The 26407-nt window shown below is 47.1% G+C and overlaps 2 protein-coding genes across 5 annotated transcripts in view; both read left to right on the top strand.

Annotated features, from left to right (window-relative positions):
- The window catches only part of Bap60 (Brahma-associated protein 60), a 35521-nt gene extending 33057 nt beyond the window's left edge, over window positions 1-2464 (top strand). For both annotated transcript variants that reach the window (XM_089546351.1, XM_089546350.1), the window contains 2 exons: window positions 1306-1428; window positions 2250-2464. In XM_089546351.1, the coding sequence (XP_089402477.1) occupies window positions 1306-1428; window positions 2250-2405 (279 nt within the window). In that variant the 3' untranslated portion in view covers window positions 2406-2464. The remainder of the gene's footprint in view (window positions 1-1305; window positions 1429-2249) is intronic.
- Window positions 2465-4735: 2271 nt separating this feature from the next.
- Window positions 4736-26407, top strand: part of LOC149344740 (U2 small nuclear ribonucleoprotein auxiliary factor 35 kDa subunit-related protein 2-like) — a 39555-nt gene continuing 17883 nt past the window's right edge. The window contains exons 1-6 of one of the 3 annotated variants that reach the window (XM_089546347.1): window positions 4736-4950; window positions 5022-5110; window positions 10145-10217; window positions 15044-15164; window positions 16814-16849; window positions 20437-20564. In XM_089546347.1, coding sequence (XP_089402473.1) covers window positions 4880-4950; window positions 5022-5110; window positions 10145-10217; window positions 15044-15164; window positions 16814-16849; window positions 20437-20564 — 518 coding nt within the window. In that variant the 5' untranslated portion in view covers window positions 4736-4879. The other 2 variants (XM_089546349.1, XM_089546348.1) reach the window with 2 other exon arrangements.

Genomic DNA, 26407 nt, shown 5'->3' with positions numbered 1-26407 from the left:
CATTGCATCCCCTGCCCAAGCCTTGGAAAAAAACCTCCAGAGCTGCCCTTTAGTGTGAGGCTCCTTGTACTCAGATCCAGGGCCAACTATGCCATTTGCCAATTATCCGTTTAATTTTTACCTCTGTCTACTGTTAACCTGTTGCTTGCAAAGCTTGAACAAGTGGCAACTTCGTTTAGTGCTGCTCTAAAAATTCCCCCTGAGCACAGCCATTTGGGTACAGAAAAATTGTCAAATGTGGTTGGCAGCTTGTGGGAAAAATGAATTGTGCCGGCTCCTTGCAGGAGAGGAGAGCTCAGTTTACAGATATGCTGAAGAAAACCCCCCTGCACGTAGTAAGGAAACAGGTGTAGTAAAGTGTAAATGCAGGTCCTAATTGACCTCTCATAAACGACTGTACTATTCATTTTCATTTGTCTCAGTGGAGAGGCCTTTCATCTAAAAAAGTTGCAGTTGTTGCCGGATATAGTATCAAATTACCGTTTATACCGAACATTCAGAACATCACTCTAGAAACCTCACAGAAGTGTAACGCTACTGCTCGCATTTATTGAACTCCCGTTCAGGGGAACTTTCTATGTATCAAACAGTATGCGGTGCCCCCTGTAAGTGGTGCTTCTCCAAACGGTGCATCTGCTACCACTTTTCGCGCACGGAGCCATGTCGGCTGTGCAGCCTTGTACACCTGCTGGCAGCAGTAGAGCTGTAAAACTGCGCGACGGTGCAAGGGCAGTGCATGCTTGAGGGTAGCCTTCGGCCTTTCGTACTCATTTGCCTCGTGACACCGCTGTCGTGCAGGGAAAAAAAAGTCACCGCTTGCTGTGCAGTGAAGCCAATGCAACTGAGCGTAGCCTACCGGCAGCCCTCGCCTGGAGTGTTCCGCTCACTTTTCTGCCGCTGACGTTGCGGAAGTCAACTGTACCTTATTTTTGATGAGAGAGTATTCTGTTCATAGTGTAGTGGTAGCTGGATTGTTGGACCTTAGAGTAGGCAGCGGCTAGTTCCAATGCACCGTTTGCTGAGAAGCAGGCTTGGCCTAGCGATGCCCAGCAAGCACTGCATTGTATCCTATTCATTAAGGCAGGATTTTCAAGGGGATAATCCGTGATCCATACATCATTCAAAGTGTCTGAGTTTGATATATCTAGGCTCAACTGTGTATCTAATACGCATGCCTAAATCTGTTTATGGTGGTGATGCACTGGAGCATTTTTGTTTCTAAAGTGATGCATATCTGACAAAAATGCAAACTGACAAAAATTGGGCTTCCTTCCGGTCTGCCCCACTTGTCCTACCGCCTTGCAGATCCATGAGACTGTGGAGACCATCAACCAGCTGAAGACCAACCGTGAGTTCTTCCTCAGCTTTGCCAAGGACCCCCAGCAGTTCATCAGCAAGTGGCTTGTCTCCCAGATGCGCGACCTCAAGGTGCGTTGTTGGCCATGGCAATGCATGCCCCTGCCCCATAGAGCCAATGTATAAAAGTGACTGAAATTTTGGATGCATCGCAACTGATTGCTCGATTTTTCGGACCTCAGTCACACTTGCCGCCGCACCATGCTACCAATATCCAAGCCGCTGCATAATGTATGTAGTGGAACCTCGTTAATTCAGGCTTCAAGCAGGATCAAAAATGATTGGATAAAGCGAAACTCAAGCTAAAAGGGAGCCTTTCAATGGCGGGACTGATATTCTCTGCAGGTTTGCACATCGCGCACGTGCCTTGCGAGCTGGTAGCGCTCTCGAAAAGTTGACGTAAAGTTATTTTTATGGTCAAATTTGAATCTGCAAGTGTTTCATGGCTCCTAGAGAGTTGATTAGAATCCAAAAAATCACTTGTCAACTGTAACTGTGATTATTGGCGTATTTCTGTCAGCTCCAGTCTTGTTTTTTTTGTGTACAGTAGGCGGCGATTTCATGAAATCATTGACATACCTTTTGTGTTTCATGGTTATGCTCCCTAAACTGGTTGTACTTGTGCACTTTTCTCTCAAGGGTAAGCAAGGCGTCTTTTAGCCTGCACCTGTTCAGGCCTGTAACTGAGCTTCCTCAGTCTGAATCCTGTTTAGCCAACCTATTTTGTGCCTGCAGATCACAAGATGTTGCGGTGTCTTCAAAGAGCCTCGCTAACTTGGCGGCATGCTTGAGCTCAGAGGCTGCTGCCACTGTGTTTCATTCCTGAGTTGTCAATACAGAGGAGGTTTGCATGCATGCACCTCACTGCCTTTTGTCTGTGTGTGTATCTGCAGACAATGACGGATGTGGTGGGAAGCCCCGAAGAGGAGCGCCGTGCGGACTTCTACTACCAGCGATGGACCCAAGAGGCTGTGTGCCGCTATTTCTACGGCAAGGTGCAGCAGCGGCGAGCAGAGCTGGAACAAGCCCTGGGCATCCGCAACGCCTAGCCACCCTTCGCTCATCTCTGGAGGCCCACCAACCCTCCAATAAATGCTGCTCATACATAGCCCTGCCTCTTTGGACCTCTAAGCCCAATTACCGACACTAAGAACCGTGCTGCTCCCGCCAAAAACAGCTTTGCCGGGTTTATGCAGTTTCACTACTTGAGCTTAGAGGCATAGCGTAATATGTGGCCCATTTGCTTTAGCTGTGTGTGACATGGTGTGTCTAGGCCTTACACTGATGCGCCATTTGATGGGCCTTGGCTGGCAAATGTTGAAAAGTTCTTCACTGAGGAGTAGGGCTACCAAATTTCAAAGACATGTAAAGCCTGCAGTTCTACTGTTCCTGGCAGTGCAATCATTACTTACTCCACGTATTAGTTAAAGCTGAGGCACAAAATATATTTTTAAATTTATATTAAAACTTTAAAAAGTTAGCAAACCTGCTTACTATATCAGCAACAGGAGCACACAGATAGAGACACTCAAAATGCCTTTCATATTAGGGCCCCAGAAAGCAAGGAACAGTGATGTCATAAGCAAGCAGTGCCATAATTTTCTAGTCGTAACAGTCGCAAATAAAGATGTGGACAGAACTAGTGGCCTATTGCTTGAAATTAACAAATGATAATGCTGCCCATGATCAAAGCAATAAGTTGTTCGCAGTTCGACAGCTGTTCTGAACAGCTTGTGGCACTTAATCTTAATGCCACAAGTGGTGCACCAATTTACATGGGCCTTATGGTGATTTTCACTACTATATAATCGGAGACCTATCAAGCCCTTTGAACGGTTTGTAAGGGCTGTTTGTGCCCCTTGTGGGCATTCTCTGTGTGTGTGTGTGTGTGTGTGTGTGTGTGTGTGTGTGTGTGTGTGTGTGTGTGTGTGTGTGTGTGTGTGTGTGTGTGTGTGTGTGTGTGTGTGTGTGTGTGTGTGTGTGTGTGTGTGCGTGCGTGCGTGCGCGCGCGCGCGCGTGCGTGCGTGCGTGCGTGCGTGCGCGGGGAGGAGCGGGCATGAAGTCTGAGCTTCGGGCATCTATATGCACTTCGCTACGAATGCACGCATCTGAAATGCAGTGTAAACCTTAATGGACTGATGCTGCCTCTGTGTGATATACAAGTACAAAAAGTACAAATAGGTCAGCAGTTTGGCCGAGAAAAACATTCATTCATCAAGAGGTGCACTGCAAAGAGAACAAATGTGTGCCTGTGTAGGCATAGAAAGGTGGGACTTTTCGCCCAAGCATGCATGCATGGAAAAGGTTACGCAGCAGCATGCACTCATGGGAAAATTGGTGGCTTCAATTTAAATGGGGGGGGGGGGGGGGGAGCACTGCGGTCACAGCTTATTGCTGCAGTTATTTGATTTGACAGCAAAGTACTGACAGAAGAGGCCATAGTTTTGGAAGCTTTCACCAGTTTTATTGCGAAAGCAATACTACTTGCACTTTCACGCCTTTGCGGTGCCGCGGCGGTGACCACCATTGACTGATTGGATTAGATTAGAGTAGATTACATTGGATTGGATGGGATTGTATAACCGATGCATCACCACAAGTCTAACCACAAGCACCACCACCAGCTACAGTACCAGCTGTACCATGGCGTAGGTACGGATATTGCTTTCGCAATTACCGGGCTTAACCAAGCTAAGCCACAGCGAATTGAATTAAAGGTAGTGTGTATAAAAGAAGCTGCACGTTATGAGCCGAGTGCCTAGCATTTTTCTCGACCCTCGTGGCGGCAGCTTTCATCAGCCTATTAAAATTAAAGCGAAAAAAAAAAATACGGATCCAGTGGACCTTGCAGCTTCGACGCTGCGAGCCCGAGCGATGTAGTGCTCTCGCTGCCAGCACTCATGGAGGAGTTTTTTTTTTTTCTCCATTCCTGCACTAGGGTGTCTACCTGCACGACATGCTGCACTACTAGCACTACCTCGCCACCTGTCGTCGTCGTCTCTCGCATTCAGGACGCACAGAATTTCTCCGCGACATAAAAGTAGTCCGCCGTTAAAACTTTTCTTGTAACCTAAACAAGAAGTTAATCACAAGAAAAAATTATAAGCTCTAATACTTGGCTTGTTTAATATAGTCAAACTATACCTTTTAGACACTATAGTCAAACATCAAAAAGTTTATTTAGTTTACTGTTCCGATCAGTGGCTGCGGAGTAATACCGCACGCCGCGGACCATGGCTAAAGTTGTAGCCTACTATACAATATCTTCATTCTGTTTCGCTACAAAAAAATTAAAGGTTGTAAATTTTGTTTTTTTTTCCTACAAAGTTACTATTACAAGTCTCCGACGTTTCAAAGGAGTCTGCAACAGCCGCCACAGCCACTCGCGGCCTTTTTGCAGTCAGTCCAAGTCGGATCCAAATCCAGATGCGTTGCAGAAGGCGCGTACCACTGCCTCTGTACTACCGTACCGGCTTGATACAGCCTTTAGCTCAGTTGTAATTGAGCTGTGCTCGTGCCTGAAATGACATGCGTGATGCTTAGCAGGAAATCTGCTCAGCTGTGCGAGGGGAACGCCCCAACGACGAAGCTAAAGTGAGTGCCGGTGCAATGCGTGTTGCGATGTCGTTTGGCACGATGCTGATGAACACTTGTTACTGCTGCAGCCACAGGCGCTTTCGGGCCCTGCTGAAGAAGTTCCGTCGAAAGAGGATTCGCCAGAAGGCCGCGCAAGAGAGGGATCGCCTCTTGGCAGGTTGGTGCATGCCGACAGCTGCAGATCTGTCGGCTGGTGGAGTCGGGAAAGAGGCCTCTTTTAGCCAGCGGTCATTGCAGCGGCTGTGGTGGTGGTGAACTGCGCGCACTTCGGGGATGCCCTGCGTTGTTCAGTGGTCATGCTAGGCAAGCAGGCTGTGAAGGGTTTTGTGTACGGAAAAAGCCTGCATGTTGCATGGTGTTTCCTTGCACCAGTGCAACACAGCGTACTAGTTACCCGTGTTAACTGCTCAAATATATTACACGGGTACTTTCTGTTGCGGGCTTATTTTTCGCTGATAAAAGCTGACGAGTCGCATGTGTTTAGGTTTGATGCTTACGGCCAAAGAGGTGACGGAATACTATTCAGGAAGGGTGTCAGGCAAGCAGATATATGCAGTCTGTCCACTGCTAATCACTGCTTGTTTATCAAGGTTATTCAGAGGTTAGGTTAGGAAGAGGTGGGAGTAAGATTTAGTGGTGAACACCTTGGTAACCTCCAATTTGCTAATGGCATTGCTTTGCTAGTAACTCGGGGAGAGGAGCCACCGCACACGATTGGCCTGAACACTCAAAGAAGAATGGTGGGACAGAAGGTTAACATGCAGAAAACCAAAGTAATGTACAGAGTTCTGAGAAAAGAACCTTTCACGATATGCAGCAACGTGTTGAAAGTGTAAGGGAATATGTCTCTAGATAGATTTATCTGAGTGTGCCTCAACAGCCAGTTGACCTAAACAAGTGCACACTAGTTCAAATACAAATATACAAACATGATGACATGAATATCATACATTGCAAAGACAGTTTAAAAAGATTAATTTAAAATGAGCTATGAAAAACAGTAATTTAGCAAATGTATCCGTGCTAAGAAAAGTTGAATTACATATGATCTGCATATGAGCCATGGGACAAATGGCATGCGTCTCAGGTTAAAATGTATCAGAACGTTTGGTGGCTTTTGCATGAGGCGCACGAAATCTCAGTGACATAAGTAATTCTTCACAGTCAATGGCATGCGTGTCTTTGTAATGTATGATATTCATGTAATCATGTTTGTATATTTGTATTTGAACTAGTGTGCACTTGTTTAGGTCAACTGGCTGTTGAGGCATGTAATGCATGGGTTGCCTGCAATGAAGAGTAGACATACTAAGGCTATCTAAGAGAGAATCGTAGTTGCAGAAACAACGGCAACCGACATATCTATCATAAAGGAAGTGTATGAGCTTACGCTGAACATTTTCAATTCTCTTGCAAAGATGATGCAGAGATGATGACTTTGCCCATCAGGGCAGGAAGCGACAGAAAATCCATGAGGGTGAGGTAGCTCAGACAAAAAAGATAAGGTGGCGTGCATCTGGCATGTACTCTCTGTACCTGAAAAGGAGCTCATATTCCTCAAGAAGAAAGTATGTTATCATCCCAGGTAAAGAATTTCCGCCTGGGTTTGTATTTCGCTAGTATGCACTTAGGGGGCAGAAACGACAAGTCGAGCGAAAATGCTTGAAATTGCATTGAAGACAACTCAGCTGAAATCTGGAAGAAGCCATGTTGTATGAGGAGGAGAAAACCAATGGCCTCTTATGGCAATGGCATGGATTCCTTGAGGAAATAAATGTGGCAGGGGTTGGTAGTGGGTCAGGTGAGATGAATTTGCATGGGGGTGCAATGGTAGCGGCTATAGTTGGATACAACTCAAGAATGCAGCGTCAAGTGCGCCTCATATGAGGCTGTCCAGTCAGTGTCATCAACTGATAACATGACATCGTGCCTGATCCCCCAGCGTGACATTGGAGGTGACTCGCAGGTGCCCCCGTGAAATCGATTAACCGCGGCATCGTGGGTATAGGTCGACGCTATTGGCAGGGGCATTTACCACTGCATTCTTGTGTTGTATCACACTATAGTGCAGGGCAAGGTCAAATGGATATCACTGAGTTTCATACTAAATATGTTGGGCTTGCTTGTCTTATTATGGTGTGCGTGATTCCAGTCGGAGCTAGAGGTTGCTGCACTCATTGTGGAAAGGGCCGAACGGTGGCCTCACTTCATGGCTAGTATAGACGGCCAGGTCAGTGCAGCTGCTTCTGTACTATGGTGTAACTCCATCAGGTTGCTGCGTTCATTATGAAAGTAAATTATGTGACTGCTTCTTGGCTGACCTCAGCAATGTTGTTTCTGTGGGGATGCCAGTAGCAACCTGGAAATGCTAAACTGCTCTCCGTGAAGGTGTGTGCTGCCGTTTGTGGGATTTAATGTCATTCTTGCCAATTCAACACTTTGTTGTTCGCACTTGTTATGGGACGAGAGCAGAGTGGGTAAGAGAACAAACTCAAGTAACGGCATTCGAGTTGAAATCATGATTAAGAAATGGGCTTGGGCAGGGCATGTAATGCGAAGGCAAGATAACCGCTGGTCCTTAAGGGTAACGGAGTGGATTCTAAGAGGAGGCAAGCGTAGTAGGGGACGGCAGAAAGTTAGGTGGGCGGATGAGATTAAGAAGTTCGCGGGGATACAGTGGCCGCAACTGGCGAAGGACAGGGTTAATTGGAGGGACGTGGGGGAAGTCTTTGTCCTGCAGTGGGTGTAGTTAGGCTGATGATTATAACTGCTTTATGGCCACAGCGATTTGGTGGAAGAGCGAGAAGCGGGTGTGCGCTGCCAGCTGGATAGGCTGGTAGGAGAAGCTGGCCTACAGGCTCTGTGATCAAACAGCGACACCGAAAAAGAAGAATTAACATAGCAGCTGTGGCTTTTGTAAAGCAAAAGCTGTTTGTGTGATGAAAGAATGTGCAGTGTCCAATGCTTTGAAAAGCTTTGCTCAAATTTTACACATTCTCTGCGTAAGTGCTTATGCGGAACATGCTGCCTCGAATATTTAGGCCTTTCGTGCAGTGTGGAAACGTCTTATGTCGACCTAAATGACTCCCCCCCCCCCTTTAAATTTTAGGTTACGTATCTGTGACCCATTGTAGAACACGAAAAATTGAAATTAATTCAGTGGCTACATCACACGCCTCATATGAAGCACCTCATAGTGCTGCCATTGTACTGAGAGAAAAAGAACACCCACGTGTGGGGAGGATGGTGGCAGATGGGCCTGCTCAAAACAGCTGAAGATGGTGCATTAACTGTTGCACATTCATCAGCGCATGTAGTAGCTGAAAGGGGCCCAAAGTGGTGGTGCCAGAAGCCGCTGCCTTTTGTGGCAGCTGCCTGGATCTGCTAGCTACATGTGTGGTATGCTTTAGAGCCAGGTACAAGGAGCAGGTGAGTGGAATTGAGTGGATGTGTTGGCACTCATGGGGAATTAGAACCAGGACGTGCGCTACACTAATTTTAAGTTTACGCAAATAAAAGAAGGCAAGGCACTTTGAAAGTGGCAAACACACCTTCTACTATCAGCCGTGTGGGCAGAAACACGCGTATATGCCGTTCACTATGCTAGCTCAATACAGCCATCAAAGAAAGCATGTGTGCCAGCCAGTGATATTAGAGATGCGGGTCCGACAAGTCATGCTTGACCCAAAACAGAAGCAATGGAGTGTCGCTGATACAGTTGGTTGCCTTTCTTCTTATGTGGTAGGCTTCCAAAGTCAAGTGTGTGTTCATGGGAACTTCTGCCAAGAATCGTTGTCCCTTCAGATTGTGATACACACACGTATGCAGTAATGTGAGCCAACCTTTGCCACTCATTGATGCATTGCCTGGTGAGACCATTGTGCAGCCTTCCACAGGACGGAATAATGGTGTTCACCACTATAGTGCACAGCTGCTATTGCTGCAAGTGCTGGTTAAAGCCTTACGAGCTTGCCAAGGGCAGAAAATGCCAGAGGAAAGGGATGCCTGCTGATGCTTTTCTTGAGCTAGTGAGAGACCTCATGGAGATTAAGCTTACAGCAATTTTTCAATTGACTGATAACACCACTGTCACATGGGTGCTTTTGGTCCTAATTGATTACAATCCAAAATAAGGTTTCCAGCACACTAGACATGCATCACCGCTACGTGATCCTGCTTTGTCTACTGGATAAATGAGTGGTCTGCTTCATGGCAGGTGACGCTGCATACACCTGCTGTTGTGTGAGTTGTAGCGAACACATTGGTTTGCAATCTGGGGAAAGTAAACAAAAGCACTTTTATTGAATATTATACAGACATGGCGCTGTTGTGTTAGTTTCCATTCCAAACACTTGCAGACACATCTCCTGGGCCTCATACTTGTTTGCAGACTTACATTGTTTTTATCGGTATTTTGGGGCTTAATACTTGGTTTTAGTCTGGTGTTCTGTACTAGATCAGAGCATCACTAAGCTGGTTGCTTTGCAAACAAAAAGAATTTTTTTTTTTTTTTTGGCATGATTGTGCTGTGTCTATAACAAGACAGGTCAGTGAAGGTTCGCCTAGCACACCGCATGAGGAATTGCGCAGGTGTGCTGAAAATCTTGCATGATGCAAATATTCATGACATTTGAAGAGCTTGTTGTGATAGGATGCAAACACAACGCGCGTGGTACGGGTGCTGGCCTGCAAATAAGATTTTTTATTGTGCATGTTGAGAATTCTTGGTGTGCATTTATTTAATAAGAATTATTATTATTTATGAGTTGCATGCAAAGAACAAAAAAAATTCAGAGGGCACTTTGCCTCTCTAAAGTGTTGCAAGGTGAAAGCCTTTCCTGGTGCACTGCTTTGCATTGACACCTTACGCCCCCTGCTGGAGTGGACAACAACTATTTTATTAGTTGTTGTCTGCTCCAACAGGGGGCGCCAGGCATCCGTGGGTGACCTCGTTACTGCGAATCCACACACTCTGACTTCATAACCATTTCGACCAACTGAAAAGCGTGACACCTCTGCTGACGACCTTCTGTCGACATCGATGAGGCAGTAAAGGCTTTTGCCTTAAAAAGAATGAGGAACACTGGTCACCCGATTTAGTGTTTTCTCCGAGGCCCCCAAGAGGCCTCATTTGGCGACATGTCGGTGGCATGCCCTGACCCGGTGCATGTGTGGTGCACGTGTGGTGCAGCTGAGGAGCCCCCCGTGTCGCCGGGACAAGAGGAGCGAGAGCGCCAGCAGCAGGAGCAGGAGGAGCAAGAACGGTGAGAGGAGCACCAGCAGCATGGGAAGGGCTTGCCCCCTGTCCGCACATCCTATGCAAGGCGGAGCCACGAGGGGCCTGGGGGGAGGGAGACAAGTCTGAAAGTGTTGTGCAGCGCTTAGGTGCATCTCTTTCTGGCTTGAGTGTGTCTTCGTCGTAGTTGTGACCAGCAGAGTTATAGCAAAGTGAAGAGCATGGCAAAGGATGAGAGTGGGGCAGTGATGAAGGGAAGGTGAGATTGAAAAGGTGGAGGAGGGTGTAGCTGTAGAAGAGAGAAAGGCAGAAGTGGAAAGGAAGGCGAGAAGGGTTTCACTTAGTTGGTGCTGCGATTTAATGCGTGCGTAGATGGCGCCTTCTGGAGTGGTCTATGTTATTCTGTGAGTGAAGGTGTGCATGGACGGTGGCTCTGCAATGGACTATGTTCTGCTGCGACTGAACATGTGTATAGATGGTGTCTTCTGGAGTGGATAATGTTGTGCTGTGAGTGAACGTGTGCATAGTTTGTGCTGGCTGTTGTGTAACGACTTCCTAAACGCGGTAACAGCTAGTCGTCATGCATTGAATTTGCTCCACAACCACCCATGTAAGATCGACTACAGTGGGTGCGGCAGATACCCCTGGAGTCCCTCTGTTTCAGGCAGCATATATTGGAGGGTTTGTGAAAATTGACACACTGTTTTACTCAAGTCAAGCGATTCTTTGAGCAGAGATCATGGGCCCCTTAATTGTTGCACAGGTGCGTGGCTCATTGTGTTTGAAGCGGGTTAAGATCTACTAAAAAAGAGCTAGTCGCAACTTGAATCAGCCGTGAATCTGCAGTTGAACTGCAACCAGCACATGCATGAACATCTACGGGGGCCATTTGTGGAGTCCGCACTGTTTACCATAAGAACAGTCGCATGCCTTGTGGCTCGCTCCAGATGAAGACGCATCCTTTGTGGCTTCAGCCTACCTCCTTGAAGCAATGAGATGAGCACATTGCAACGTGTTCTTGCAGGGAGCTGCAAACACAGGAGAGTATATACGGAACCAGGTGTACCAGGCAACTGCTCTGCACTGCTGAGGAGCATGCGTTCAGTGTGATAGTTTAGTGACCTTGTCCAACAAAGCAGCAGTGCTTTGCATTGTACCCTTGGAGGTAGCTTAAGTGTCATCCAAGTTTTCTGCCTCATTGTATTGCAAAATTGTGCTGCTCTGAAATTTTGCATTAGGGAGTACTGTAGCTGTCGGTCAAATTATTTTGTTTTAGTTTTGGAAAGGAAAGTGTTGGGCTAGTCGGCGCCAGGTAAGATAGGACATTATTTTGTTGCATGCACCACTGACCTTCACAGTGCCACTTCCTTGCTCATTTTTTCAGTAATTGGTGCATTGCAGATTTGTTGTTGTTATTTTTGTTGTCATAGCGTTTTTTTGCATTCTGTGCAGCAGTGTATATTCCAAAAACGCATAATGTGCAGTCACATGCTCCAAGTTCTAAAAAATTGTATCTGAAGCAGTCGCACAACAATCAGGCTAAGGTTATTGGTTATACTGTGCTGATATGTCAAAGGTGACAGTCAGATTTTGAGAACATTCGGTTGGATTTCACAGCACACAAAAAGAAGTCTCAGGTGCGTAGTGCAGCAGTGGTGTTCAATCAATCAATCAGTTGTTTATTGCTTGCATGAATTGAAATACATATCACGGTATTATTCAGCTGGAGGTCGCAAAGTGGAACTGTTGCGGGGACCTCCTGTACGAGTTAAATACATTGTGCAAACACAAACAAATTATGTTGCAGCGTTCAAGCTCATTATTTAAGTAGTTTTGTTAGCTCTAGTTGCTACCTAAGCGAGGTAAAATCTTGAACACCTGTGGGCACAAATTTTGAGCGTACTAGGTAATTGCACTCTCTTACAGTGTTTTGGTATTTCAACCATGGTCTGTTGGAGGCACGAACATCAGTAAAAAGTTTTATGCATTGGTGAAGGGGTAATGGTTTGTGCACATTTACAGAAGAGGCTGCCTGCAAGTCTGCTTGCATTTGTGGAGTTTATTTTAGCTGCCTACTGTACTTGATTCGAAGGCAGCGGTTTGCCGCTGTGTCGTTCCCGCCCAACCCCGGCAGCATGCGGCTTGCACTTTCAGGCTGGTCTCCCATGTGAAGGAAGGGAGGCTCTGCCTTTGGCATCGGCAAGGCGAGCAGGGTTCTCGGAGTGTTCTGCTCCGTCTGTGTGCGTCATATCCTTTTGTGAACCCGCAGCTGCAAAGCCTCACTCAGTTTGGGCTGGGGCCAGTGATTGCACCTCTGAGGTGCTCGTATACTTGAGACTTAAAACCATGAAAGTGCCTCGCGTAGACCGTGCAGTGTGTTTATTTGCAATGTGAACCTGACAGAGAATATGAATGCTGTAAAGGACGGGTGGTGCAAGATTATGGCAATAAAATGCAGTGAAGGAAGGGAAATAAAAGAATAAAAGGGAAAGTTTGTGAAACATATGTGACCATATATGACATACTAGGTGTTTCTTGGAAGTCTGCCACTAATTTTTAAAAATAGGATTTGGGAGGTAAAGAGAAGCTTTTTGCAACATAGTAATGCCAGTGTTGGCGGACGTGAGAAACAGGCGAATAATGTTAACTAGTAAAGTGGTTAACTAAACACTAATAGTTAACCTTTTAACTATTATTCACAGGTGCTCGATTGCAATTAGAGATTTGTAGCCAGCAGTTAGTTATAGCCATATCAGTTTTTAGAATTTTGAAAGCGCGATTACCCTCATCGCTGTGGCTCAACTAATTTGGGTCATTTCTCTCGCTATTGTGGACTACACAACAATCAGACAGGGCATCTTGTCTGTGTCTTTTTTACACTGGTCACATATGTCTCAGGTTGAACCAACTTGCCCAAACTACAGTTTTGACCAAGAACTTCATGAGCTGCCTTCACAGTGTTTCCAGGATGCACTTACTGTCGGGGGTTGGCTGTGCTTTCAAATTGTTCACCAACTTCTTGCCATGGAATGACTGTAGGCAGGGGAATGGACCTGAGCAGCAGTTGACGTTGAGGGGGTTGAAGCGCAAGAAAGCACAGCCTTTGGAAGCGTGCATGTTCACATGTTTGTCATGTACATACCGTACTTTCCGGTGTATAAGATGCACCCTTGTATAAGATGCACCCGTCATATATGCAGGCTGTCATTGAAAAAGTTGGTTTATAAGACCCACCCGTGTACAGGACGCACCCCAATTTACCCAGTTAGGCTAGTGAGGCTTAATTAAGCACTCTTGCGCGACCATCGCGAAATGCACCGTATCTGTGAGAAGTTCTTAACCAACGCTAAGTGATCGAAAAAGGCAACACTCGCGCCATACCCACCAACGTTTTAGCAAAAAAGAAAGAAAAACGAAAGAACTCTCCTTATGTCCATAACAACATTTTATTCTTACTTAAAACCTTCGAAGTCTTCATCTTCGGATGCGCTATCGAAAAGTTTGCCCATTTATGGAGGCAACGTGGCTGAAACATTGTCTTCGCACTACATACACGGAGCAAGCAAAGTTGCAAAGGCTGACTAAAAAAGAATGCCGACTTGTCTTGGCGTGTCTTAACAATGGCGAGAAGCGAGGTTGTTGCCATGCTTGGGGCCTCCGAAACGGTCATATATTTGTGATCCCGTCATCCCTGCCGTTTCATGAAAGTTCACCTAAAAAAGTTGCACACGGCGGTCCCGGTATTGAAGTATTAACTGCGTTACAACCACGTTATTGGTAGTGATATTTTTTCAGTGAAAAAAGCTTGAACATGAACCTGAGTAATTTCTGAACTCTAAAAAAAAAAACGAAAAATTCGCTTATAAGAGACACCCTTGTATAGGACGCACCAGCAAGATTTTTGAAAAAAAAGCCATGTCTTATACACTGAAAAATACGGTACAAACACACTTGCGTGCTGCATTTTGTGTGGGAAGCAGGGTAGTGCTCTATGTCTGAAAATGCTTGTGGTCCTAAATGGGCTTTTTTGCACTGGCCGCACCATTGCAGTCCTTGACATTCCTTTCAACTGCCTCGTGGCTGAAGTCACCAGAACGGTGCACTGTCCTGCCGTGACTTTCAAGGTGCACATTTGGCCTTGGTGACACTCATGCAGGCTGCGTAACTATGACCTTTTTGTTTACTTCTGTGTATGTACGCTTGACCGTGCCCTCCTCTTCAGAGGTAAGCAGACCACGCATTAAGCGTGGTGTAGCAGGCCTTCTCGTCTTGCTGCAAACTGTGTGGCCATCGCCACCCTGCTGGTGAATTTTTCCGCCCTTGGCAGGCTGGAGACAAGGCTAACAAGTGTTTGGGATATGTTCTGTGCCTTTTGGACAGCAGTGCAAGCAAGTAGAAGCCAGTTAAAGGTGCAGCTTTCTTTGGCAAGACTGTCTGGAGACGACGAGTTGAAAACAGAATTCGGTTAACGTATCCTGTGTGGTCAGGTAGTGGCATAGTAGAATGTAAACCTGGGTCACTACCACGTCAAAAAGGGGGGTTAGTTGACATTTCGGAACCGCTACGGGTTCCTTCTTCACAATCCTTGTTCTTTGTTTACAAGATTGTGAACAAGGAACCCATAGCGGTTCCGAAACGTAAACTAACCCCCATTTTTGACGTGGTAGTGACCCAGGTTTACATTCTAGAATTCAGTTAATACAGCTGGTTGGAAGCTGAGCTTTGGATGTTGCACGTGACAGGTGTGTAGGTGGTAGATTTGGCGAGCCAAGAAGGCCGTGAACAACTGCAGCCCCACAGAAAGAAAACACAGCTGTGTTCAGTTTGCTCAGTAAGCTGGGCGTTGCTGTGCAGGCAGCGGCAGCATGAACTGTGGCTGGAACGGGAAGCAGAGGCGCAGCGTCAGTTTGAGCAGCGCCGTCGCAGTGAACAGGAGAGCAAGGTGGTGCCTGGGGCCAAGGAGGTTTCCAAAGAGGTGACTGCAGATTCATCAAAGCAACCTGTTGTTGCACTCTGTGCCTGGCATGAAAAGTTTCACATAGCAGTGGCTCTGGTGTTGACCAGCAAAGCCCAGGGCTGCAAGAGTGAGTGTCGACTCTGGCGGCCGTGTTTCAATGGAAGCAGAGTGTAAAGACATCCACGTGCTCTGTGGTATCGGGGCACGTTAGAACCCCAGGGGGTCCAAATTAATCCAGAGCCCTTCCTATGTCATTTCTCATTGGTCATGTGTAACTTCATGGCATTTAGACAGTCCTGTCATCATACTCCTGAGGAAAGAAAATGCGTGCTAGCAATTACTACAATTATGCAATGCAACATTCAGGTGGCAGCTATTTGCGTCATTCCTCCTCGTGTCTCCTTCTGAAAGCAAAAACAAAAATACAAAAGACCACTGCTTTTGTGGGTGTTGTTTGTAGAGGTGAAATGACAGTTGATGTTTAGCGTGCATTCTGTCCTCTTTATCCTCGTCTGAAGCACTCGCTTTTTCTTAAAGGCTGAACCACCAACTAGCCGAGCGCAGTCAGTGCACAGTGGTTGACACAGTGAACAGCTGCAGAATGGGTGCACTACAGGTGCACCAGTGCAACCAGCAGTGTGCACTGCAAATGGCCACGGAGTTTAGAGGCCACTTTTCATGTGCCACGTTGCCTCACTGTGGCTGTTGAAGAGATGCTGTGTGTGTGCTTCTGGATGAGCCAACAAGGTGCTGCTCAGCAACATTGCATAAAGTGCAGAGGTGTCTTTTTTTAGGAAGTCCTCTGTTCTGCATATTTTAGACACTCACATAGTGAGCTAAAGAGGGAAAAGCGTCAGGCTGCTTGCCATCGTTTCGACAAGTGGGCTCGTCTTCATCTGGGCAAAGTGTAGATTATTGGCGGGGTTTAAATAGGGCCTAAACTACGAGGAGGTGGCCCGATGCAGGGGAGGATAGCATGAAAGTCCTTCACAGGGCCTTCCTCCTCAGAGTGAAGGCCCTATTTAAACTCCGCCAGTGATGAATGAAAGATTTCTCCCACAAACAGACATTGCTGTAAAAGATGTGGGAATGTGCTCTGAACAGGTGCTAGGAGAATTGTTAAGGGGCTCATCCAAGAGTGTTAAGATGTCATAAATCAATGAATCAACAATTGAGGTGAAAAAAATAAAAAGGCATTGTGAAGCATGCCCCTAGCTTGGGCCTTGTTTGGGGAACAGCCGTTGTTGCCGTCACTGTCTGCATGTCTGCACTGTTCTAGGCTGTTGATCAAGTTGACCCTTGTGTTCATCTTGTCAAGGGAGGCTTTCACCCAGTGGACATTTCTGGTTTGATGCAGAAGTGTCTTCTATCTCACATTATTCAGGCTAAATGTTGGCTAAATTCAGGCTGAAAGTGGGCTAAATTCCTCTGTGACTCATGGCAGGGCACTTGCTTGTGAACATCCCAAAGTTGCTGATGGGCCTAGAGAGATGCCATGGTGGAGGGCCTTGCATCAATTTTGGCCACCTGGGGTTCTTTGCATGCAATGGCATGGCACAGCACACAGGCATCTGCCACAGCCGGGTTTCGACCTGGCCTCAGCTGCCCAGTGCAGTGCCCACTGTGACGGGGGCGTTGACAATGGGCTTCTCACTCTGTGATTGCAGGAGAGCCTGCAGGAGGTCTTGGCACACCTGCCTGAGGTAAGTCCAGTTCATCGCTGTTCTTTTCTCCTGCTGCCATGTGGCAAACAGTGCTGCAAGCTATGAGGAAGCCTTGCAAGTGCACAGACTTCTTTGAGCTAGCCGTGCGTAAGAGCACAGCTGCACTGCTTATGTGAATGCTTAGAAGGCAGCTGCACTGCCTTCAGGAGCACCGTGCTATGGCTCTGAAACAAGTGACAAGGTGCAGTGCTTTGTGGACTAGGCCATGAAGCACGAGCAGAGATCTCAAGTGTCTTGCCAGCTTTGCCCACTATTTCTGTACTCACTCTGGGCACTTTAAATGCTGACACGTACCTCGGTATCTGAAGAAAGCCAACTTTTCCTGATGGGCTGCTGTCGGGCATGACTTGGGTTGGTTTTGATAAAAAGAAAAGCTTTGGTTTCGACATCTCTTTCCAAATAGCACCAGTGGAGATTTTCGTTGTGCAATTTCGAGCTTGTGGGTCACGTAGGCATACTTTGGAGTATATCAGGGCTAACCTTTAGCTCTTTTCTGATGGTAAAACCTTCCTTTTTCAGTCTTGTTCTGGCTGGTTTCCTTGGCTGCTTTCCATAGCGCAAACAGTGCTCTGTTTGTCTTCCCAACTGATGGGCCACCTCTTCTTGTTCTTCCACTTCCCTATTCTTCCTTTGCTCAGCTGTTTCCAAGCCCGGGACGCACAGCAGACTAGCCATAATTCAAGCTTGGACAATTCACACTCTTGGTTAATTCAGCTGGCTACATATTTCCAGTGCATTTCAAAGCCGCTTATTTAAAACCATGGGCACTTTCTTTTGTTGTCTCGCTCTAGCGTTCAGAGCTTGCGAAAGAGCAGTGGCCAAGGTTAGATACATCAGGTTAGCTGTGCAGCGTGAGTTGAAAAGGCTTCCAAAAGGATGTCATGTCGAGGTATGACTGGCATGTTAAGCGGTCGTCCAGCTATTCCTCCTGAAGCCTGTATCGCGTGGCTCATTATTGCCTCAGATTTCTGTGCAACGGCAGGTGTGAGGACGGCCGGAGGGTCTCCATCACTGCATAGTTCACAGAGCTTTGCCTCCAGCCCGTGACGACAACACTGGCTGCACATCAGCCGTCGAGCCCATCAACACATCATTTCGGACACCAAGGGGTTCAGAGGGGTCAGAATGCTCAGAATGAAAAGGCAATGATTGATGATGGTAATTAAAAAAAATTTCGAGTGTAATTGATTCATTATGTAATGAAACAATTGAAAAAATGCAAAATGCGCTCGGACTGGGAAGCCAACTGACTGCGCTACCCTTAAGACGGAGTTTAAGTGTTCTCTCCAATTTTTTCCTTTGTCCCCAGCAGAAATTGTTATGGAAAGCGGCTTTTCGCATGCCTTACCTCGCATACTTAGAGGTTTACTTTTGGTCTAGCCGTCTCGCTTGACCTCCGGTTGTCACTTTTTTCTGCACGCGCTGTCACGAGCCTAGTGAAATAACCGGTGCCCTTTTATAATGTGTGTAGAATACCCGGGGGCACAACAGCCATCATACATCTTGATCTCTGAATGCTGCATCACACTCACAACACAAGCTCACTTCAAGCAAAGGAGCATGACTCGAGGGGGAAAATTGCCTGTTTTCGCCCCGGTTTTGCATGTTTCGAGCATTCTCCCACGCCTTTCTTCTCCCGATTAGAGGAAGCTCGGTACGCATCACACCTTCTGCACCACTCTATCAGAAGTCGCCTGTTTCATCCACCTGACCAGAAGCGCTTGCGCCAATGACGCAGGCCAGGAAAGCTGGAAGGCGAGTGTTAAAATCTGCCGGGCCAATCAAAATTTGCTGAGCGCCTTTTTCACATCCTGACGACAGTCATTTTCCAGTTTCAGTTTCAGTTTATTCAGTTTGGATGAGGGCTATACAAAAGAGGGTGATAAAAGCATCTGGGCCTTTAGCAAGCTGCTAGTTCGAGCCCATGCAATAATTGCACAAAATAGCGTACCCAGGTGTCAACAGAAAAAAAAAAGTGTACATTTTATATGCATAGAAAATATTACACAAAACTACAATCAACTGAAGCAAGCATATGCAACCAATGAAATGAAGGAAAAGACAACAGAGGACGTTCGTTACAAACATTGAATAATACATAAATATAGATTCAAGAGTATTAGATCATTCTATACAAACCAAGTAATACACTTTTTAGTAGACTACATTTCGGCATGAGATTGCAGGTTATTTTTTATAGATAATGTCCTTTACCAAGCGAGAGAAATTTGGGCTTCTTTTAACCATTACTGGAAGAGCGTTCCAGTTTTTTGTAGCAGTATATGTTAATAATTGCCTGCTGTATGTGTTGAACGGCGGGTAAGTTAAAGTTATAATGATCCTCACTTCACGTGTGCCTTTTTAGGGGTATAAAGATGGTGGAGGGAAACGGGTTATTGCTTGACAGAATTTTATGCACAGCACAAGCTGTTCTGTAATCACGTGTGACTGTGAATGGCATAATCTGCAGTTCAGGAAATAGTGCTGCAGTGTGTTCTCTGTAACCTGAAGAGGCTAAAATGCGCAGAGCATGTTTCTGCAGAATGATAAGTGGTTCTAGATATGAAGGATAGGTATAGTAGCCCCATGATTGAACGCAGTATGTGAGATGAGAGTGAAAAATTGCGAAGTATATTGCTCTGAGCATTTTTAGGGGAAAGTATTGTTGTGCTTGAAAAAGTACAAAACAAGCATGGCTTAGTTTCTTGCAGACGTTACTGATGTGCTCCTTAAAATGAAATTACGAGTCCAGCGTGACACCTAGGTATCGGCATGATTCGACTTGAGCAATGTCTTTCGACCAATCCTTAAGTTAATAGAACCTTTGTTTTTGCTGCCTGAAGGTGTGAAAATTACATAATTTATTTGTGTGCAGTTCACGGTTAATTTATTAGCAGTAAACCATTCAGCTATATTATTTCATTCTTTATTAGCAGTTTCTTCTAGTCGATTAATGGCATCCATATTATTTAGGCGCTCTTGCGGGTGAGCGAGCGCACGAAATGCTTGTCGCAGCGTTTTGTTTAGTTTATTATTTGCTTTACCTTAATGCTCGAAGGCATTATAACTTCTCCCACTTCTTTTCGCGAGCTCACTGCGAATACCCTGGCACCAAGCCTGTCTTCTGTGCGTCTGTAAGCAAAGAAGTCGTGGCTGCGTGATGCCAACAGAAGGCGGCTTTTCTGCCCAGTAAATGTTAATTTTCCTTCCTTGTCGTATTGGTTTTAAAGAAACCACAGCTGGGGGAAAGATGCTCCTTTCGTTGCCGTCACTCAGCCACATCAGTAAAATTCGTCTCGCTTGTTTCTGGGCAACCATGTCCTAGCGATTACTTTTTTTTTTGCCTCTTTTGATGACAGCAGCGGGGATGAGCGCTTGTCTGTCGTGTTCGCTAGCCTGCTGTGCACCTGGAGGCCTTTGATTGCTAGCCTATGTGTGATCGTCACTTCCTCCAGCATATGGCAACAGCTAATGCCACTTGTGTTGTCATACCTGACTGCCCTGCACCACTGTCTGGGGCTCTGAGTTCTGTGCACATCCCCTGGGATGGTGCATCTCTGTTCCAGGCACCACCCACTGCAGCCCTGGCCACCACCCGTGAGAGCTGGCACAACCCTCCGGCACCCAGGTCGTACGCACCAGCCGAGCCATGCTCCTTCTACCTCAAGACGGGCGCCTGCCGCTTTGGCGACTGGCGAGTACTCTTCTCTCTCTGGGCGCATAGCAGGAGTTAGACAGGCGCAGCTGAATGAAGACACGCAAGACGGGACAGATGCCTACGTGTCTTGTGTGGCCCCAGGAAGGCTCCAGTCCAGCACACAAGGCCTACACTTCCAGTGGAACTATCCTCTTTTTGAGGGAGAACAAAAGTACCCTCGACTTACAGGCAGTTGGTGCCATGAGGTTAGCCAGAATTATGGCACAGAATTGTGCTTGGCTTTACAACAGAGAAAAGAGCTCATTTTAGTCGGTAGTGTGAGCCTGGCTCTGGGAGTATTTTTTTTTTTTTGTCCTTCATGGTAGGGGAACCTTCTCGGGGCTTATAACTGTGCTTTACTAAGCCAGTTGGTGACCCATAGTTTGTCAGTAATGAAGTGCAAAGCAGAGACCTAAGGTTTTTTTTTCTCCTGCCCTATCTTGGGCCCACCTGGAGAAAGTAAGAGAATATGCTCCCAGTGTACTACAACACAGGTGCCATTTAGTATGCCAGAGAAATTTCCTTGTACAGATGTAGCGTAAAGGATGACCCTACAGTCAGATTCTGCTGCTGTTCTATTTGGAACAATTGTCTTCAGGGGGGGTGCCTCAAAACTGCAGGAGTGCAAGAGCCTGTTTCAGGTGGCCTTACCTGCGTGTTACCCTCAGTTAGGTTTGCTTCTCTTGGTAAGCAATCTTACATTCGTGCAGACCACACTCTGTCACTTTGCATATATCACATGTTCTACCATGACTACCTCTCCTTTTTAATCTCAGCTGAAATACCAGTGAGTTATGTTTGCTTTTTTCCCCGTTGTTGTTTGTTCCTGTCAAAGTGACACCTTTAACTTTTCTTTGCATTGCTCGCGGCAGTGTAGTTCTTAGCCTGACTTTTAACCTTTTTGTTTGCTTTCATGGTTCAAGTCAGTAGGTTCGAGTGCTGCCAAGCTACATTAGTTATCATATATTGCCGATTATAAGACAGTGTTCTTTTTTTAAAAATTACCTTCCAGATTTGGATGGTTGACTTATGTGCAGGGTCAAAAATTGTTTCATCCGAGCCGCACGGGTTATTAGGCCTTGTGCACGCATAATTCCATGATAGTCGTTAGACACAGTACAAAGGCTGGTCTGCTTAAAAAAACATTAATTTATATTGAGATAAAAATGAACTGGCAATTCCGTGTGGACTTGCAGCACTTTGCATGGAACTAAACCACATGACCAAACACATGCACCCAGAAGTATTTTCTTGTGTTTTTGCATGCCTTTTTGCCATATCACTTCACTGAGGTGGCAGTCACTGGCTGTGGTACATGCGTGGTTTGCGCCGCTGCCTGACAAACGTCAAGATGCCATCACAGCGATGACTACTTGCCGGCTTAGCCTGCTCCTGGTTCCTCTCTTGTGTGTTATCACTGCAGTTAGCCCGGTCACATCTCACGATTTTGTTCCCGCTGCCCACCCCATTACGGCTCTTCAAGCTATCCTCCGCGGCCGGATTATCAACCTCTTCCTTTTCAGTGCCCATCCTACCTGCCTGATTCCGGCAACCTATGGCCTGCACAAATGTGTAATCTTTCGCCAGCATTGGATAGAAGCATGACTCCGCCTCCAGCTTCCCGCACTCGTCGATCTCCATCACCCCGACACCGTTCCTCCTCGCCTCCGCCGGAAAACTAGTCGACCGATAGGGGTGAGGTCGCTGGAAGTCTGCTGCCAGAAGTGATACCCCTGCCTGCAGTTATGTTATGGAACAAAGTGCATGTGCTAGTGGATCGTGTACCTGTGATGGCTTTAGTTGATACCTGTGCTACTGTTCTGTAATGAGCGCTGTGTTTAAGTGTCTTCTTGGACCTAAAGTTTTGTTTCAGTGGGACAAAAATGTCCAGTTTTGTGATGTGAGGGGTGAACCGTTGCCTGCAATTGGAGTGTGTAGTGTTAAGGTTTTGTTGAGTGGTGAAGTGTTCAGCACGGAAATGGCAGTGCTTGCCTGATCAACGCACGACGTCATTCTTGGGCTCGACTTTCTGCAAATGTGTGGCGCTAACGACGACTGTCACACCGGTGAGCGCAGCATCTGCAAATGTTTCACCACTGGCCTTGTGTAAGGCTCGTGCAGTGGAGAGGGTGTGTCCTGTGTTAGCCGAAATACTGTCGTGCCTCTTTCTTCGGCCGTACGCGTACCCGTTTCCTGCCCGATACCACTGTCGACGTGTTTGATGCGACTGTGGAGCCAACCCATTTGACCTGCATAAAAAAGAATATCTTGGTTCCTCATGCCATGGTTTCTGTCAGCAACGATCGCACTGAACTATGGACAGTCAATTCTTCGACAGAATCTGTAGTTCTGCCTGAAGGCTTGAAGCTTGCGTCGTACAGCCATGACTCACGAGCATCCGTTGCCTTGGTTACCGACGCCTTGGATGCAGAAGCGCCAGAGTTTTTCGATGAGTCCAAGTTACTTCGCATGATCGACAACTCGCTCTCCATGCATGAGCGCTGTGCTCTGTTGGCCATCCTCCTGCAACACGCCACCGTGTTTGGCTTTTCACAGCCCGGCAGCCCACCTTCTATCCCCTCGTCTCGGACCCTTCACGGGGTTGACACTGGCGCCTCACATGCGATCCGGCAAAAGCCCTACCGAGGGTCTCTGTCTGAATGCAAGCTGATCAATGAACAAATGAAGGAGATGTTAACCAAAGGGGTTATACAAGAGTCGCCGAGTCCCTGGACTGCTCCTGTAAAGCCGAAAGTTGGGCAAGTTGGATAACATTCATGATGTAACAATAGCCCAAAAGGAACACGAGGGACTGAAAGGGAACTACGCAGACAAGCGCTACAATGCTTGTAGCGCTTGTCTGTGTCGTTTCCTTCCCGTCCCTCGTGTTCCTTTTGTGCTAGTGTTACATCCTGCTCCAGTAGTTCTTGTTCAGAAGAAGGATGAATTATGGCGTTTTTGCGTGCATTACTGTTGTCTGAATGCCGTCACCTACCTCGATTCGACGATGCCATCAACTGCCTTTTCTCGGCCTCCTGCTTCTCTTCTATTGATCTCCAGTTGGCGTATATTGGCAAATCCATATGGATCCCGCGGACAAAGAACAAACAGCGTTTATTGCACCTTTATGAATTTAATGTGATGCCATTCGGCCTTTGCAATGCGCCCGCCACCTTTGAGAGATTTATGGACACTATAATCCACAGTTTTGAATGGGAAATATGCATGTGCTACCTTGACGATGTTGTCATTTTCGGAAAGACGTTCAGTGAGCACAACGACCGTTTAGCTCTCGTCCTGGACTGTATGCACAAAGCTCACCTTGTGTTTAACTCTAAGAAGTGCCACTTTGCTGCGCATCAAGCGTTAGTGCTTGGATACCTCGTTGATAAAGACGGCGTCAGACCTGATCCAGCCAAGACTGCAGCTGTCGAGTCGTTCAAGCCACCACAGTCTGTCAAAGAACTGTGGAGTTACTTTCGCCGCTTCATTCAACGCTTTGCGGACGTAGCTTATCCTCTGACAGGTCTACTTCAGCAAAATGTGGCTTTCGAGTGGACACCTGAGTGCGACTCCGCCTTCCGCCAACTAAAATTCTTTCTGACGTCTCACCCTGTACTTCGCCTCTTCGATCCCTCCGCTCCCACAGAGATTCACACCGACGCCAGTGGTGTTGGCCTCGGCGCTGTTCTCGTCTAGCGATGCGACAACAAAGAACACGTTGTTGCGTATGCGAGTCACTCACTCAGTAAGCCGGAGCGCAGTTATACAGTCACCAAGCAGGAATGCCTGGCTGTCATTTTCGCTACGCAGCATTTCCGTTCATATCTATACAGACGCCCGTTCACCATCGTCACCGACCATTTGCCCTCTGCTGGCTCATTAACCTTCGTGACACATCCAGGCACCTTGCACGGTGGGCTCTCCGGCTACAAGAGTCTGACTACACAGTCGACTACTAGAGTGGTCGCCATCACGCTGATGCGGACTGTCTTTCGAGGCTACCCCTTCCTGAGTCGGAGTCTAACATCGATACTTTCGACCATTGCGTCACGTCAATGTCACCAGTTCTTCCTGATTTTGTCATATTCGAAGTTGAACAGCAGAAAGATTTAACCCTATGGTCTCTCCTTGCGGAGGCTAAGACCGTTCCAATGTCAGCCACTTTTGTGTTCGAGATGGTCTTCTGTGGAGGAAAAACTATTCTTCTACGGGCCACCGCTTCCTCCTGGTAGTTCCGAAGAGCCTGTACACCTCTGTCTTGCAGGTCATGCACGAAGACCCTACATCTGGACATCTTGGTTCGGCAAGGACGCTCCACTGTACCCAGGCACACTTCTATTGGCCGAAAATATGGGCCAAAACTGAGCAGTACATCGCCAGCTGCACTCAGTGTCAAAGATACAAGCAACCTACTAGCCTTGCATCTGGCCAGCTTCACCCTGTGACACCACCTGCAGCACCGTTCAAACAAGTGGGCATAGATCTCCTGGGCCCATTTCCGAAATCTTGTCATGGGAACCGCTGGATAGCGGTTTAAGTCAATTACCTTACTCGCTATTGTGAAACGGCGGCCCTACCCTCGGCTACTGCATATTGCGTGTCCTCTTTTCTGCTGCAATCCATAGTTCTGCGCCATGGACCTCCAAAAGTTAACATCAGTGACCGTGCTCGGCATTTCACTGCTGACGTCGTGGAGCAGCTTCGCTGTTCCTGCGCATTGCATTTTCGCCATTCCTCACCTTACCATCCCCAGACGAATGGGCTAACTGAGCTTACGAACTGAACGATCACTAACTTGCTGTCAATGTACGTTGGTTCCAAGCACAAGAGCTAGAATAGCGTCCTGCCGCTCATCACGTATGCATTCAATACCGCGCGCCATGAGACTTCTGGTTTCAGCCCCTTCTTTTTACTCTATGCTTGCCCCCCACGCTGCACCCTGGACACCATACTACCATTTTCTGACGAGCTTCTTGAAGATCCCTCCATCGCCGAGACACCCTGTCTCGCTGAAGAAGCCTCGTGCCTTGCCCACCTTCGTATTCCCGCCTCCCAAGAGCAATCTAAAACGCGCTGTGATGACCACCGCCGTCATGTCACTTACAGGCCTGGTGATTTGGTCTTGTTGTGGCGGCCTATCAGAAAGCGGAGATTATCTCAGTAGCTGCTGTGCCACTACTGTGGACCCTATCTCATTATTGAGCAAATTAGCGAGCTCAATTACCGCATAGCGCCTCTCATGGCAAGCGGCCTTCATTCTGCGCTAACTGAAGTGACTCACATTGCCCGGCTGGAGCCCTACCATTTGCGTGGCACTTTTTAACTCGCTCTGCGGGCTTCGGCTGCGTATGGGGAACTGTGATGCCCATGAAGAGGCGATACGTATTCTGCGCGGTTGGCGTCGCTGACTATGTTGAAGATGAGGAGAATGAGGTTGGTTGTGTCTCGGGCTCGGCAAGCGGACCCGTCTGGTTTCAGTCACCCGTCCCAGTCTGAAATAAACCCCTGGTCGTAACAATATTCACTAATAAAATAACAGCTCTTATGTTCACATTGTGCATATATGCAGAAAACTGCCCCCGTCTTGACTTTCTACTGGTGCTCAAGTGATGAAAAGAAGGATTTAAACCGACCATGGAGGACGCCTTATGGTGTCACTGCAGTGACTGCGGCTGCCTGCCATTCCTTGCGAACTGCTCAGTGATCACGATTAGTGGCCGCCTTACCAAAGCAATAACTGAAACCATTCATATTACTTCTGCCGCATCAGCATTCCCTCTCTCATTCTCACAGAAAGGAAAATACCATTCCTGTCCACGTCGGCGGACGTAGGTCTT

Source organism: Amblyomma mixtum, chromosome 5, assembly GCF_055824585.1.
Source record: "Amblyomma mixtum isolate Tamu chromosome 5, ASM5582458v1, whole genome shotgun sequence".
NCBI classification, from domain to species: domain Eukaryota; kingdom Metazoa; phylum Arthropoda; class Arachnida; order Ixodida; family Ixodidae; genus Amblyomma; species Amblyomma mixtum.
This window is presented reverse-complemented; position numbering and strand designations above follow the sequence as displayed.